Genomic DNA, 13,259 nt, shown 5'->3' with positions numbered 1-13,259 from the left:
GTTGGAAATGGGTATTCCAATGTATACTCTAATTGTTGCAGCTTCTGAAAAAAATTGTTTTATAATTGTCTGTTGTAAAGTGTTTTACAACTGTAATGGCTGAGTCTGCAGTCTCAGTGACAGGCTTGGATGCTCTTGCTGAAGTTGCTCTGTAGCACAAACACTTGTGTGGTGAGTGTCCTGGAGCCCACCCTAAGAGCAGATGCTACAGCATATTCTGCTGATGGGGAGTCGAACGCCTCTAAAGCCTTTTTCAGCCTGAGACATCTGCCCCATGCTGCCCACCCTCAGTAAAGCAGCATCACCTCCATAAAACAGTCTCACCATATGACTCCTGGCTGAACTGTGCTTTTCCTTCAGTATGTGGCAGAGCTGGCTCAAACCCAACCTTGCACATCAGCAACCAGGTTAGATGTGTTTTTCCTGGAGACACAGGACACAGCATGAGATCTGCCACTGCAATCTAAATCTGAAGTTCTTTTATGCAGATTGTGACCATGTTATAACCAGTCTGGTATTTTTCCTCCCCCAGTTCCCAGCTAAAGCTTTGCTTCTTCTTTTACTCTGCCTTACATGTATCACAATATAAATGACAAAATGTTCAAATTCTTTGCACACAAGCAGACAATATACACAGAGTTATATTATTTTCTTACTTCCCTGGGTGGATGTTTTATACAGTTTTGGTTTAATTTGCTCTCAAAAAAACCTTCAAGGCCTGCCAATACTGAAGCATGGCTTTTTTTTTTGGTTTTTAACACCGGGCTTTGCTTTTCCTGCCTATCCAGGAATGTTTGGGATTGTTTGGTACATGTTCTGGCTGCTTCATGCCTATGAGAGCCCTGCTGCACATCCAACAATAACCAGTGAAGAAAAGATATATATAGAAACAAGTATTGGAGAAGGAGCTGGCCTAGCTAGTGCAAGTGTAAGTAAAAAAGGTTTCTGGTTATAATTTGTGAGAACTTTGCATGAGATAAGCATGTGACTGGATGGATAATATTAGCTGTTGATGCTTAGAGACTGCTCCTTTTATGAAAATTACAGGGTCAGGCTCATGCAGGAGGAGTTCAGCTACAGCAAAACACACATTGCTATTTTCACTCTTGGCTCCCTACCCTAGGGAGGTAAAGAAGTGGGGAGAGAGGGAGAAAAACACTCCCTGATCTCCTGCCTTTGAGTAATTATCATGTACTTAAAAAATACCAATCAAAATGGCTAAATAAGAAGCTGGCTGCAGCTGGTAATTATCCAGCTACCTTTTGAGTTCTTATTGACAATGACTAAAGTTCTGAAAGTTTAAGGACAGGGTTTCTGTCCTGCTTACTCTCACAGTAGTTCAACTCCTCGTTTTAAGACTTCTCTCTCTGGAACTTAAATCTAAAATCTATATTCCCATTAAACTTATCTCTCTTTCCTTAGGTACCTCAGTTTTGCTTAGTGGTTAAAAACAAAGCTGTTAATTGATAAACTGCTCCTTCATGGCTTTTACTCTTGAATATTCTAGAACAAAATAACTCCAAACTCTTTCCTCTACACATTTTGGGTAATAGCCTTGCTGACAGCATACAGTACCAGAATCTCCTTTTGGGCATACTCCTGATATTTGGCTGAAGTCATTCAGGTCTTAGCAGGAGACACACATACTTGTTTGAGACCATGGTCTTTTCCTCTCTGTGCAGTGGTTTTGCTGCAGAGGACACTTCCTACCCCCACCATGGGTTCACACACAACTGCAGAAATATGGTTGCCTGTAGAAAACAACTACTACAAAAAAAAAAAAAAAAAAAAAAAAAAACCAACAAAAAACCCAAAGAAACAAACAAAAAAAAAAGAGAGCGTTGATTCATATTTCCATAGTTATATCTTTCAGCTTTCAGTTACATCATCATCTTTCTGATTTGAGTTCCATTATAAATGAATAAGGCTCTGAAGTGTTCTTTGTTCCAGCTGTATGGACTATTGCAGCCCAAACAGAAGCTGGAAATGTCAAAAGCAAGTTATAGACATTAAATCCTGTACCATGAACTTGCTGAATTAAATTAATTAGGTTAAAGCAGATAGCTAGCTGCCTGTTGCTGTGCTGCCACATGTCTCCTATCTTGGATAATCCTTTTTTTTATGATTCTTCAAGTGGACTGTCTCAAACTTTCATGCCAAAAACTGGGGAATGGCACAAGGTTTTCTTTACTTTTATTTGATCCTGCTATTGATCCTGTTATCCCAATAGCAGGATTCCACTGCAGTTTCAGTAAATAGAGGACAGTAGCACAGTAGACAACTTAAATATCCTAGATGTCCTAAGAAAGTTTCTCCACCTGCTTTTGCCACTAATCCAGGAAACACCTTTTACTTGCATTGTAAGTGAAACCAGCTTGCTGTAAATTACTTTCAAGTGTAATCCTGCAAACTAATAACAAATGTCATTATCTGTGTGGTCTGGGAGCACCAGTGTGCTCAGGTTCTGCAGTGTAAATTGGATGCAATACAGTGGGTAGTCCTCATGCTAAAAGATACGTGTCTTTTATTTTGCCTTTTACCCACTAAAAATGCCTGTAATATTTTTTTTATGTCTTCCTAGAAATTTAGTACCCCCTGGAAGAGATTTTTCACCTCAATGCCAGTTTATGCAATCATAGTGGCAAACTTTTGCAGAAGCTGGACCTTTTATTTGCTCCTTATAAGTCAGCCTGCTTACTTCGAAGAAGTCTTTGGATTTGCAATAAGCAAGGTAAATCTCTGAGGTGAAGCACTGACCTTCAGAGCTCACCCTAGGAGGTGCAGAGTGCTTCAGGATCTCCACATCCCTCTGGAGACATTAGAGTAGATTATTAACAGTACCTGGGATGGCATGCTTCTGGTGATCAGATAGAAAGAAAAGCTTGCTAGCATCAAATAAATTGCAAAAGGAGAGGACTAAAAAGTTGTTTTGAGAAAGAGTTGATTAAAACCCCTCAGATCATGAAAACCAGGAGATGTTTAATTTTGTATTATTAATTAATTATTAATTATTGTCAAGGTAAGCAAATACAAAAATGCACGTTTCTTTTAGTCTTGACAGTTTAGCATCAGTTGCTATGTAATTTTTAGTCTTTTGGTTTTGTTTTTTTTTTCCTCCTTTAGTTTTCATTGGCAATGCAGGGAGAAATATGGATTGATCTGCTCTGCCAGTGCCAATTCATTAAAGCCACTTTTGTTACACTTCAGCTTCAGAGCCTAAACGAGGATTTCAGAATATTTGTTCCAGAAAACTTTCCCCAAATTTCCTTTAAAAAAACCAGCTTGCTGTATTTTTTAAGTTGTAATCCTGAAAACTAATAACAAACATCATTATCTGGTGTGCTCTGGGGGCACCAATGTGCTCAGGTTCTGCAATGCTGCCGTGGTAGCAGTGTCACTAAATGGTGAAGTGCAGCATTGAGATGAAGGACAGCATTATTAAGACAAAAAAGGGTTTGTTTAGTCTGAACTGACTTCATAAATGCTGGAGTTACACCTCTGTGTTTCACAGTAGTTAAAAACTAATGTGGAATGGAGACAATAACTGGATGGCATCTGGTTTAGCATCCTGAGACTCACCTTACAAAGAGCCAGCAGAGCTGGTAGACCAGGGCTGACTTGGATAGTTCCTGGCCACATCATGGCTCACATGCTGCCATTATTGGGAAGACCTGTTACTACTTGGACATGACTATGCTGGAGTCCCTCAAGCTCCTGAAAATCCCTAAATTTGGGAAAAATGTAGCTTAAGGTCTCCCGAGCCTTGGTTGCAGTCCTCTTGGACCTGTCTATAATCCTCCCACACAAGGATCCAGGATAAAAAAGTGTCTGATGGGGGGAAAAAAAGAGGTGAAGAAAAGGTTTGGTTCCTGTTCTCTTCCCTCTAAATCCTGTGGGAGGACACAAGTAGCAAGAACTTCTTTGTTTAATTGCAGGTTGGCCTTTTGTCAGCTGTTCCTCACATGGTCATGACCATCATCGTACCCATTGGAGGGCAGCTAGCTGACTTCTTAAGGAGCAGGAAGATTTTAACCACTACCACTGTAAGGAAGGTCATGAATTGTGGAGGTACTATTGGCTTCTGAAAATACTGTATTTCAATTAGGTGCTGCAATTGACACAAAAATCACAGTTTGGTCCATGTGTATTTGTAACAAGAGACAAATTACCCTAGGTTGCATTTGCAGCTCGTTAATCTGAAGTATTTAGTTGAGAGCTGATATTTAATATCCTCATGGTATAAATCATTACTCCAATGTTTTTAAAGAGGGAGGAGGAAAGAAGTCTGCTTAATACTTAACAGTACAACAGGGGGTGGCCCAGAGAAGAGTAGTATGACCAAATAGGCCTCATCCTGCAAACTTGTACAGACATCCAGTTGAACATGAGCCAACAGTGTGCCCAGGTAGCCAAGAGGGCCAAAGACAACCTGGTCTGTATCTGGAGAGGTGTGACCAGCAGGACCGGGGAGGTGACCTTACCCTTGTACTTGGCCTTGGTGAGACCACGGTTTGAGTAATGTGTACACTTTTGGGTGCTGCAGCAAATGAGGGATATTGAGGTGCTGGAGAAGGTGCAGAGAAGAGAAACTAGGATGATTAGGGGTCTGGAGAACAGATCCTTTGAGGAGAAGCTGAGGGAGCTGGGGCTGTTCAGCCCAGAGAAGAGGAGGCTGAGGTGCAACCTGAAAGGAGGTTGCAATGAGGAGAGTGTTGGCCTCTTCTCTCTGGTCATGAGTGACAGGACAAGAGGAAATGTGTTCAGGGTGCACCACAGGAGGTTCAGATTGGATATTGCAAAAAATTTCTCCACCAAAAGAGTGGTGAACCATTTGAACAGGTTGCCCAAGGAAGCAGTGGAGTTGCTGTCCCTGGGGGTATTCAAAAAATGTGTAGACGTGGTGCTCTGAAAGATTTAGTGGGTACAGTGGTGTAGGACTGACAATTGGACTTGATGATCTTGAAGGTCCTTTCCAAACTTAATGATTCCACAATTCAATGTATGATGGTGCTGGAGAGATCCTTTCCTGATGAATACAGTTTTACAATAACCAGCTATATTCCCATATGCTACTTCCAGCAGAATCCACTGGCAAGTTTATGCTAGAAGGGTTGCATAAAAAAAAGCCCTCACAAAACAAAACTGCAAAGTATGGACAGAGACATTTTTTACTCAGCACAAAATAATTTGTTCCACTTGTTTAACTGAAAATTCAATGACATCGACATGTAGAGATGATACTAAATAATAGAAACAAAATTCAAGCCAGATAGCCTGTGGAATCATTCTCCACTGCCAGTTCCTGGCTTACATTTTTTTATGGATTGCATAGACTGCCTGAAATAGAGATGCCTGCTGTCAGAGATGCCATGCAGCTTGGCTATGCATCTTCACAAAGGCTCTCAGAGTTATTGTATCTTTAGGGTGTATTTTCAGCGTCATTAAATAAAAAACCAAACCAAACAAACAGAAAGACTTCAGTGGTACATGTTAGAAAATATGAGTTTACATAATGAGAGACAGTTTCCTGCGGTGCTCAGGGATGTCCTTTTGTGTTGATGGCACATTTGTATGTAAAATGCTCTTTTTTTTTTTTTTTTTTTTTTCATTTACCAAGAACATCTCACATCACTACAACTATGAGAAATAGAAGGCAAGAAGTATTTTTCTCCCATCCCTACCATGTTTGTGTACTTGTGAATCTTGCAGCACTTTGAACAGAGTCAGTTTTTCCTTTCTTCCCTGTATTATAACAGTAACTTTACCAATTGCTTAGATCCTTTACACAGCAACAAGTAGAAGAAGTATATTCTCAAACAATAAATACCAAAATATTTCTGTGAATCCACACTTTCTAAGTGTATTCAAGAATAGCTATAAGATACGAAAGAATTTTGTGTCATTTTAAGTTGCTCTTCTGGCTAGACCTTATTGGTCTCCGTGACCAATAGTAATTTAAATGTAATTTATTCCCATGTGTTTCATTTGAAGGCTTTGGGATGGAAGCAACCTTGCTTTTGGTTGTTGGTTATTCTCATACAAAAGGTGTGGCTATTTCCTTTCTGGTGTTAGCAGTAGGCTTCAGTGGATTTGCAATTTCAGGTAAGAATTAATCTTATTATTAGTTTTACTATTAGTGATAAAGTGATGTTGTTAACCCCACTGTTGTTATTGTCATAATTCATATTATTCTACTTGCTCTTAATGTGGCTGCTTACAGTGTATTCCCTATTTCTTCCCATTTCAGAAATCATTTACCTCATTATCTATGAAAAGTGTTGCACATAAGGACAGTGAGCTTTGAAAGAACCTGCCCTTTATTGATTCCAGTTCACACCAGCTCCATGCTGTTCTTTTACAATTTACTTTTACAGTGCCAGCCACATTTTCATCTTGCATTGAAAATATCCCTGAAACGAGTGTGAGAATCACTCTGGCATGAGTAGTTGCTCAAAGGCTATCAGTTTCAAGTCTGCTTCTAGCCCTAGCTACCAGTCTGTGCCTTTTGGGTCAGTCCTCTCTCTGTTGTGTCCTATAAGGAGTCCTTCTCCAGAACAGCTGTTTCTGACACTTTCATGGGACTCACCAGTCTCAGAATTACTTGTGTAGCTCCATCAGTACCAACACTGCTTAAAAAAAAACCCCTTTTGTTATGGAGATGGAAGGCCATCAGCTATCAGGCTGCCAAGAAGATGGATCAGTTGAACAAAAATGACCAGCAAAGTAACTTTCAGTTGTTTCAGGTTTTGCAGATGGGAAATAGTTTTTCTACTCAGTTATGAGGTGCTTATATATCAGGCTATTTCTATCTATCAGTTTTCACTGCAGTATTTTCCTAATACTCAACTTTTAATTGTATTTAATGCCATGGACTTGGAATTCATCATCCTTTCTTGTCATCATCCAGAGCCCATATGCCTAACTCTAATTAACCAAAGCAAAATAAGTACTTCGTCTGATTTTTACTATTTGTTTTTATTTCTTGATAAAATATGTATTCAGAGATACATTACAGTAAGGATAATTATTTTCCTTCTGGCTTATGTTCTGGTCTTTTATGTTGCTAAAATGCCACTTGAAGTACCAGAAAATATCTATAATGACTACTACCACCTAAATCAAAAGTATCATTTGACTAACACGATGCATTCATTCTTTAATTAAAAATATTTGTTGAGTGCATTGTTTTAGTATGAGAAGATGGGGATCACAGATACTTTAAATGTGGCCAAACCAAACCTTATTTTTGTACAATATGATCCCCAGAGATGAGGAAAAAAAAAGGGGGCTTTGAAAAAGAATGAAGAGTAGCAACCAAAAAAAAAATACTATTCTTCTTTCTGAAATATATAATACAGAGTTTCCTAAATTTTTCAGGCTTCTTCAGCCAAAAGGGCTGCTAGAAAGCCCTGTTGGTCTCGTAGTGCAAAGGTTGACCATTGTCTCTCATTTCTTGAAGGATTTAATGTGAATCACTTGGACATAGCCCCCCGTTATGCCAGCATTCTGATGGGGATCTCCAATGGTGTGGGGACACTGTCCGGCATGGTGTGCCCGCTCATCGTTGGTGCAATGACAAAGCATAAGGTAACATTTCTCCAGGTTTTCTAGGAAAAGAATTAGATGATCCAACTAAAGTTAAGACATTTTGAAGCTGGCTAAGGCTTATAGGATATGTGAAACTCCACTGCAGTGCATTTCTGGGTAGGGTTTCCAAGCTACCACAGATCTACAATAAGATTAACTAAGTCGCTAGAGGAATCCCTACATTTCCAATTTCATGAACATTTCACACGCAAGAGAAAAACACTGTGAAGAAAAAAAATCCTGTTTTATTTTATTAGCAGTTGTTGTGGGAAAAAAAATCTTCACAGTGACATAAACTGTTCTATCTCTAACATCAGGAATCTAACAGTGATCAAGGTCACGGTTCAGTAAGTGTTAATTCATGGTCTACTTCATAGAGTAATATTTCTCTTTACCTCAAACTTAATGAGAACTGAACTGTTCTTTCAGACACGGGAAGAATGGCAAAATGTCTTTCTGATTGCTGCCCTGGTACATTACAGTGGAGTGATATTCTATGCTATCTTTGCTTCTGGGGAGAAGCAGGAATGGGCTGACCCAGAAAACCTCAGTGAAGAGAAATGTGGCATAATTGATCAGGATGAACTGGCTGAAGAAACAGAGATGAACAATGAAACTTTTGTAAGTCCAAAGAAAACGTATGGTGCTACCAGTCAGAACAGTGAAGTACAGAGAAAGGAATGGAGAAAGCAAAAGCAAGCAACTCAAGACATGGAAGAACAGACTTCTTACCATTATGAAAATGGAAATTTTCAGGATTTGTCGTAAGACTTGAAATTGTACGGTTTGTATAGCAGCTGCTCCCATCTCCTCTCCTGCCTAATTGCCCCAAGTAATAAAGTATCCATATTTATTTTCTTATTCAATCATGTAAATCTGGCCACGTGGCTGGGTGAAAGGGGTGGTAGTATGGAAGAGGGCTGACAACGATGGGACTGGGAGAAGTGATAGTAAATATTTTCTCAGGCATTGTGTTCCCTTGGGAGGAGCTCCTGCACCTGTTAGAAGACAACCAGCCCTGGCAGGGCTCCTGCCTGGTGTAAGCCTATGGGTGTAAGAGCAAGGAGAAAGGACAAGGTCATATGGTAGATCCACAGCTACATATTTAATTAATGGGGCTCCAGTGGCATGAAAATCTGCCCTGAGAGGCCCTGCTTTGCCTGTTTAGAATTCCTGTAGGCTGGATTTGAGCTGCTTAACCCATGCTAAACTGCAAGCTCATGTTGAAAGAAAAGCAAGTTTGAGACTAGGCTTTAATTAGGCTTTAATTAATTACTAATGCTCACTCAACAACAGGAAGAGGAACATGTAGCAGCAATGACACAGTATTACTTCAAAAGTTCCTTCAAATAGATTAAAAGTCTGCTTTATATGCATAGCCCACAGAGCCTGGATAAGGTAATAAAATGGATACTTTCGAGATTTCTCCACCTTCAAAGATTTTGTGCTGGCATGAAATAATTTTGAATACAAGATCATCGTTAGTGATGCAATATTATTAATCCTTATCAAAGGAAATCTTAGTCCTTTTGGGATTAGGTTTCTCACTCAATTCATTATTGTGAAGTAACTTGAATATATTTTTCTAGTATTATACTAATAGAATTCCTGGCCTCAACCTCCATCTGTCCTCATTTAGGCGAATGAGCTTACTTATACAAGCAAAGTCTTTAGTTTTGGATCTGTAACTTTTCTATTGCCTCAGTCTTGCTATTGCTGCAAATGAAGTACAGAACCATTTGAGAGTTAGCAGAGTATTTATGTCTGAAAATAATTTTCTTTTGCCATTGGTATATGTTTGACAGTTTAAAGAGGCTTTAGCCTTTTTCTACCATTTTTAGAATAACCAGTGGAGCATGCTGTATGATCTCAAGCAGTTAGCTGCAACACATAGAGGTTCATTGTGGCACTAATAATCTTTTCAGAATGGAGTATTTCAGTAATCTGTGATTTAATTTGTCTTTATTATGATTACTGCCTCATTAAATTCAAGTGAAATCTATCCTGTGTAGCCTACGGTGTTCTTTGTGATGTTTCATTATTATGAATGTTCTTATGTACCATATACAGCCACTGTGATGCTCATGAGATTTGAAAATTTCTAACACACATTTTGCTATTTTCTTGAAGTGCCATGAGTGGAGTTACGCTTGCATATCCATTTGAATCCATGGATGATTTATCTTCCATACAAATGCAAACAGGAGCACCAGGAAGTTAACTAATTCTCTTTTCATGTTTCTGGTTCATTTTCTACACAGCAAAATCCAATCTACAGCTAAATAAGGTTAAGAAATAAAGTGAGGTGAATGAATGCATACCTAAACTGAAGACTTTTAAATTGATATCAGCAGATATTCAGTGATGGGGGGTACTTGTTATGGTACAGCTCAATCCTACTTTGACACAATGCAGTTTATTAATAGTCACTTCAAAAGCATCTAATCACTTTATTCTGTTAGGACTGAAAATAATATTTTTTTCAGAATTCTAGATTTTAGTTGCTTATTTCACTGCAGACACCTAGAACAGGTATAAGAAAATATCTTATTCTTACAGATTATAGATAATATTTTGAGATTTAAGTGGCAGGAGCTTGAGTAAATATTCTCACCTGTCTATCAAAAGAACTGGACCAGCTGCTGTCAAACTATTTTTGAACTTCCACAGCAATTTAGGAAATAAGGCACTTGTTTGCATATGTGCAAATCAGACAGCTTCTTCCTCCTTCTCCAGTCACCTAGCATGTGTGTAGTTATGACAGGAACTCTTGACAGGGAAAGTCAGATTAGAAAATTATTTAATACAAGAATCTTAGTAAATCCAATCTGGCAAAAAGGAAAGGGAAGACCAGAGAAAGGACTATTCTAGAAACAGTAAGGCTGGTGAGTCCAGGCAATCCCAAGCACAAATGCGGGCTGGGCAGAGAATGGATTTGGAACAGCTCTGAGGAGAAGGACTTAAGGATTTCAGTCCACGAAAGTTCACCATGAGCCTGCAATGTGTACTTGCCATCCAGAAAGCCAACCACATCCTGGGCTGCATCAAAAGAAACACGGCCAGCAGGTCAAGGGAGGTGATTCTCCCCCTGTGCTCTGCTCTTGTGAGCCCGCACCAGTGTCCAGTTCTGGGGTCCCCAAGAGAAGGACATGGACCTGTCTTTCCAGAGGAAGGACATGGAGGTCATCAGAGGACTGGAGCACCTCTCCTATGAAGGCAGACTGAGTGAGATGGGATTGTTCAGCCTGGAGAAGAGAAGCCTCTGATGAGACTTTAGAGTGGCCTTCCAGTACCTCAAGGGGCCGACAGGAAACCTGGAGAGAGACTCTTCACAAGGTCACATAACAATAGGACAAGGAGGGACAGCTTCAAGCTTAAAGAGGGTAGATTTAGGTTAGGGATTAGGAAGAAATTTTTTTCCTGTGAGGCTGGTGAGACACTGGAACATTTTGCCCAGGGAAGTTATAGATGCCCCCTCCCTGGAAATGTTCAGGGCCATGCTGCATGGGCCTTTGAGCAACCTGGTCTAGTGGAAGGTTTCCCTGCCCATGCAAGGGGGCTGGAACTATTTGGTCCTTAAGGTCCCTTCCAACCCAAAGCATTCTGTGATTCTATAATGTTTTCTAAGAAGCATCATTTTCCCAATAATGATAAAGGGTAATTTTTCCTGTTTTGCTAAGAGGAACACAAATCAAGTGAATGTCATTGTTGTGAAAAGAACTACAAAAATTCGGTTTCTCAGAAACTCTGAGAAATGGCCAGCAGGCACACAAGAGCTGTTGTGTCTCTGGTCAGTGTATCTGCAATTTCTTACTGTTAAGGATATGCACCACAGATGTCACAAGTAACACAGTGAGTTTAGTTTAGCAGAATCATTTTGTATCTACAGACTGCACTGATTTAGTTCAGACTTCAATGGACATATGATCATTATTTAATACCTTGAAAGTAATGGCTTAAATTATTTTGACAATTAAAATATCGGCAATTTACAATTTTTTTCAAAAAAAAAATTTCTGCATTCAAGTAAACACTTTTTTTTTCTAAATGTAACTGCTTCGGGAGACAGAACATAATCTCTGACAATCTGATACTATGCACAGACCACAATGCTTTTCTAGGCAACAACATTCAGATGTTTGGGCTGTCTTTCTTCCTTTCCTTTTGATCCGTTTAAAATTGCTCAGGTGCATTGCATGAAGTGTAAACAACAGCAGTGGTTGGAAATTAATTTTCTTTCCTGGAAATCTTGGTTACTTAATCAACTCTTTGATTTACACAGTAGCTTCCACAGTACTGTATGACCAAGAATAAAGCCAACTCACTGTGACCAAACAGGCTTTGTAACTCCAGTTTTGCTGGATGTATCTGTCTGCACTCTTCTCCAAGAGCCTTTTCTTGTGGGATCTGACAAATCACACTCACTGAGGGTGTTTCTGCTAAATCTATTTTTTAAAAATATGTGAGAATTTGGAACCTGTAAACAATCAGACAAACAGCTGGCATATCCCAGCCTGACTCCAAAAAAGTCATGGCTCTAATGCGAATGTGTGTGGATAATTCAAATGGTATTTTCTAAGGAGAAATATTAGCTTGATAAAACATCATGTATTGCGTTATTTGCATGGTTTTGTGTCTCCTTGTCCAAAATAATTTTTGCATATTTTCAAATATAAGTCAGTGCTCAAACACTCAGAGTTTGAATTGAAAATGATTTCCTGATTGCAGAATGAATCGAAATTGGATTTATATTGGAAAAGAGATCTTAAGGAAGCTAAGGAAGAGTCAGCTCTTCACAATGTGAAACTGTAGAATAAATAATAGGCCATGGAATATTCATTTAAGTCTGAGGAGACAAAAAGTAGAACAATAAGTCCTAGCTATATACTGTCCGGTGTAGTTATCCATTGATCTTTCTTTAGAACAAAAAAGCTGCAGCTTTTATTTCCTTGACATCTCATGTTTTCTGGGCACTACTAGAAAAATTTTAATGCTAATTAACACTCCTATTATATTTATGTAGCAGCTAAACAAAATAATCCCTATAGTGGGAAAGACAAAATTACTGAGAGGACAATGAAATTTCACCTGAGTAGAAACTTACACTGGGAAATAATCACTTAGTCCAAAAGAACATACAGACTTTTGAATAAAAAATTTAACAAGGGCATCCAGATGTTAACGAATTGCCAGGAGGAGTCTCATGTGTGTAACATAATTGATTTGAAAGTAGCAAGGTAAAAATGAACTCACGATCACGCAAAATGTGTTCTGGCTTTAAATATTTCCAGCTGACTCCTGTTGTCAGATAGTTACAGAGATCTTTAAGGTTAGTCACTTTTATCTTTAAAGAGAATTTTGTGAAAACAAACAAACAAAACAAAACCTAAACAGGTTTCTTATAATATTTTTTCTTCCCTTTTTAAATTTAATTTGAGAATGCTATTTAATTATTTGCGTTTCAAGAGCAAGAAGTTAATATTTCTTGTGATTAAAAGAACAGAGAGGGGGAAAGAGAAAAAGACAAATAAAGTTGCAGCTAAGAGCCAATACAGAAAAAGAGCTGAGGATGGACAATGAATCAGCTTCCAAATCTTAGAAATAGAATTTGGAGTTCTTTAGATTTTTGAGTTACAGCCTACAGGATGGTTCAAGACCTGATATTCTGCATC

At 38.8% G+C, this 13,259-nt stretch overlaps 1 protein-coding gene across 1 annotated transcript in view; it reads left to right on the top strand.

The window, feature by feature from the left end:
* The window catches only part of SLC17A8 (solute carrier family 17 member 8), a 29,915-nt gene extending 19,111 nt beyond the window's left edge, over positions 1 to 10,804 (top strand). The window contains exons 7-12 of the mRNA XM_071732960.1: positions 789 to 928; positions 2,582 to 2,731; positions 3,936 to 4,068; positions 5,992 to 6,102; positions 7,460 to 7,587; positions 8,017 to 10,804. Coding sequence (XP_071589061.1) covers positions 789 to 928; positions 2,582 to 2,731; positions 3,936 to 4,068; positions 5,992 to 6,102; positions 7,460 to 7,587; positions 8,017 to 8,355 — 1,001 coding nt within the window. The 3' untranslated portion in view covers positions 8,356 to 10,804. The remainder of the gene's footprint in view (positions 1 to 788; positions 929 to 2,581; positions 2,732 to 3,935; positions 4,069 to 5,991; positions 6,103 to 7,459; positions 7,588 to 8,016) is intronic.
* Positions 10,805 to 13,259: the final 2,455 nt, after the last annotated feature.

Source organism: Heliangelus exortis, chromosome 1, assembly GCF_036169615.1.
Source record: "Heliangelus exortis chromosome 1, bHelExo1.hap1, whole genome shotgun sequence".
In the NCBI taxonomy this organism is placed as follows: Eukaryota; Metazoa; Chordata; class Aves; order Apodiformes; family Trochilidae; genus Heliangelus; species Heliangelus exortis.
This window is presented reverse-complemented; position numbering and strand designations above follow the sequence as displayed.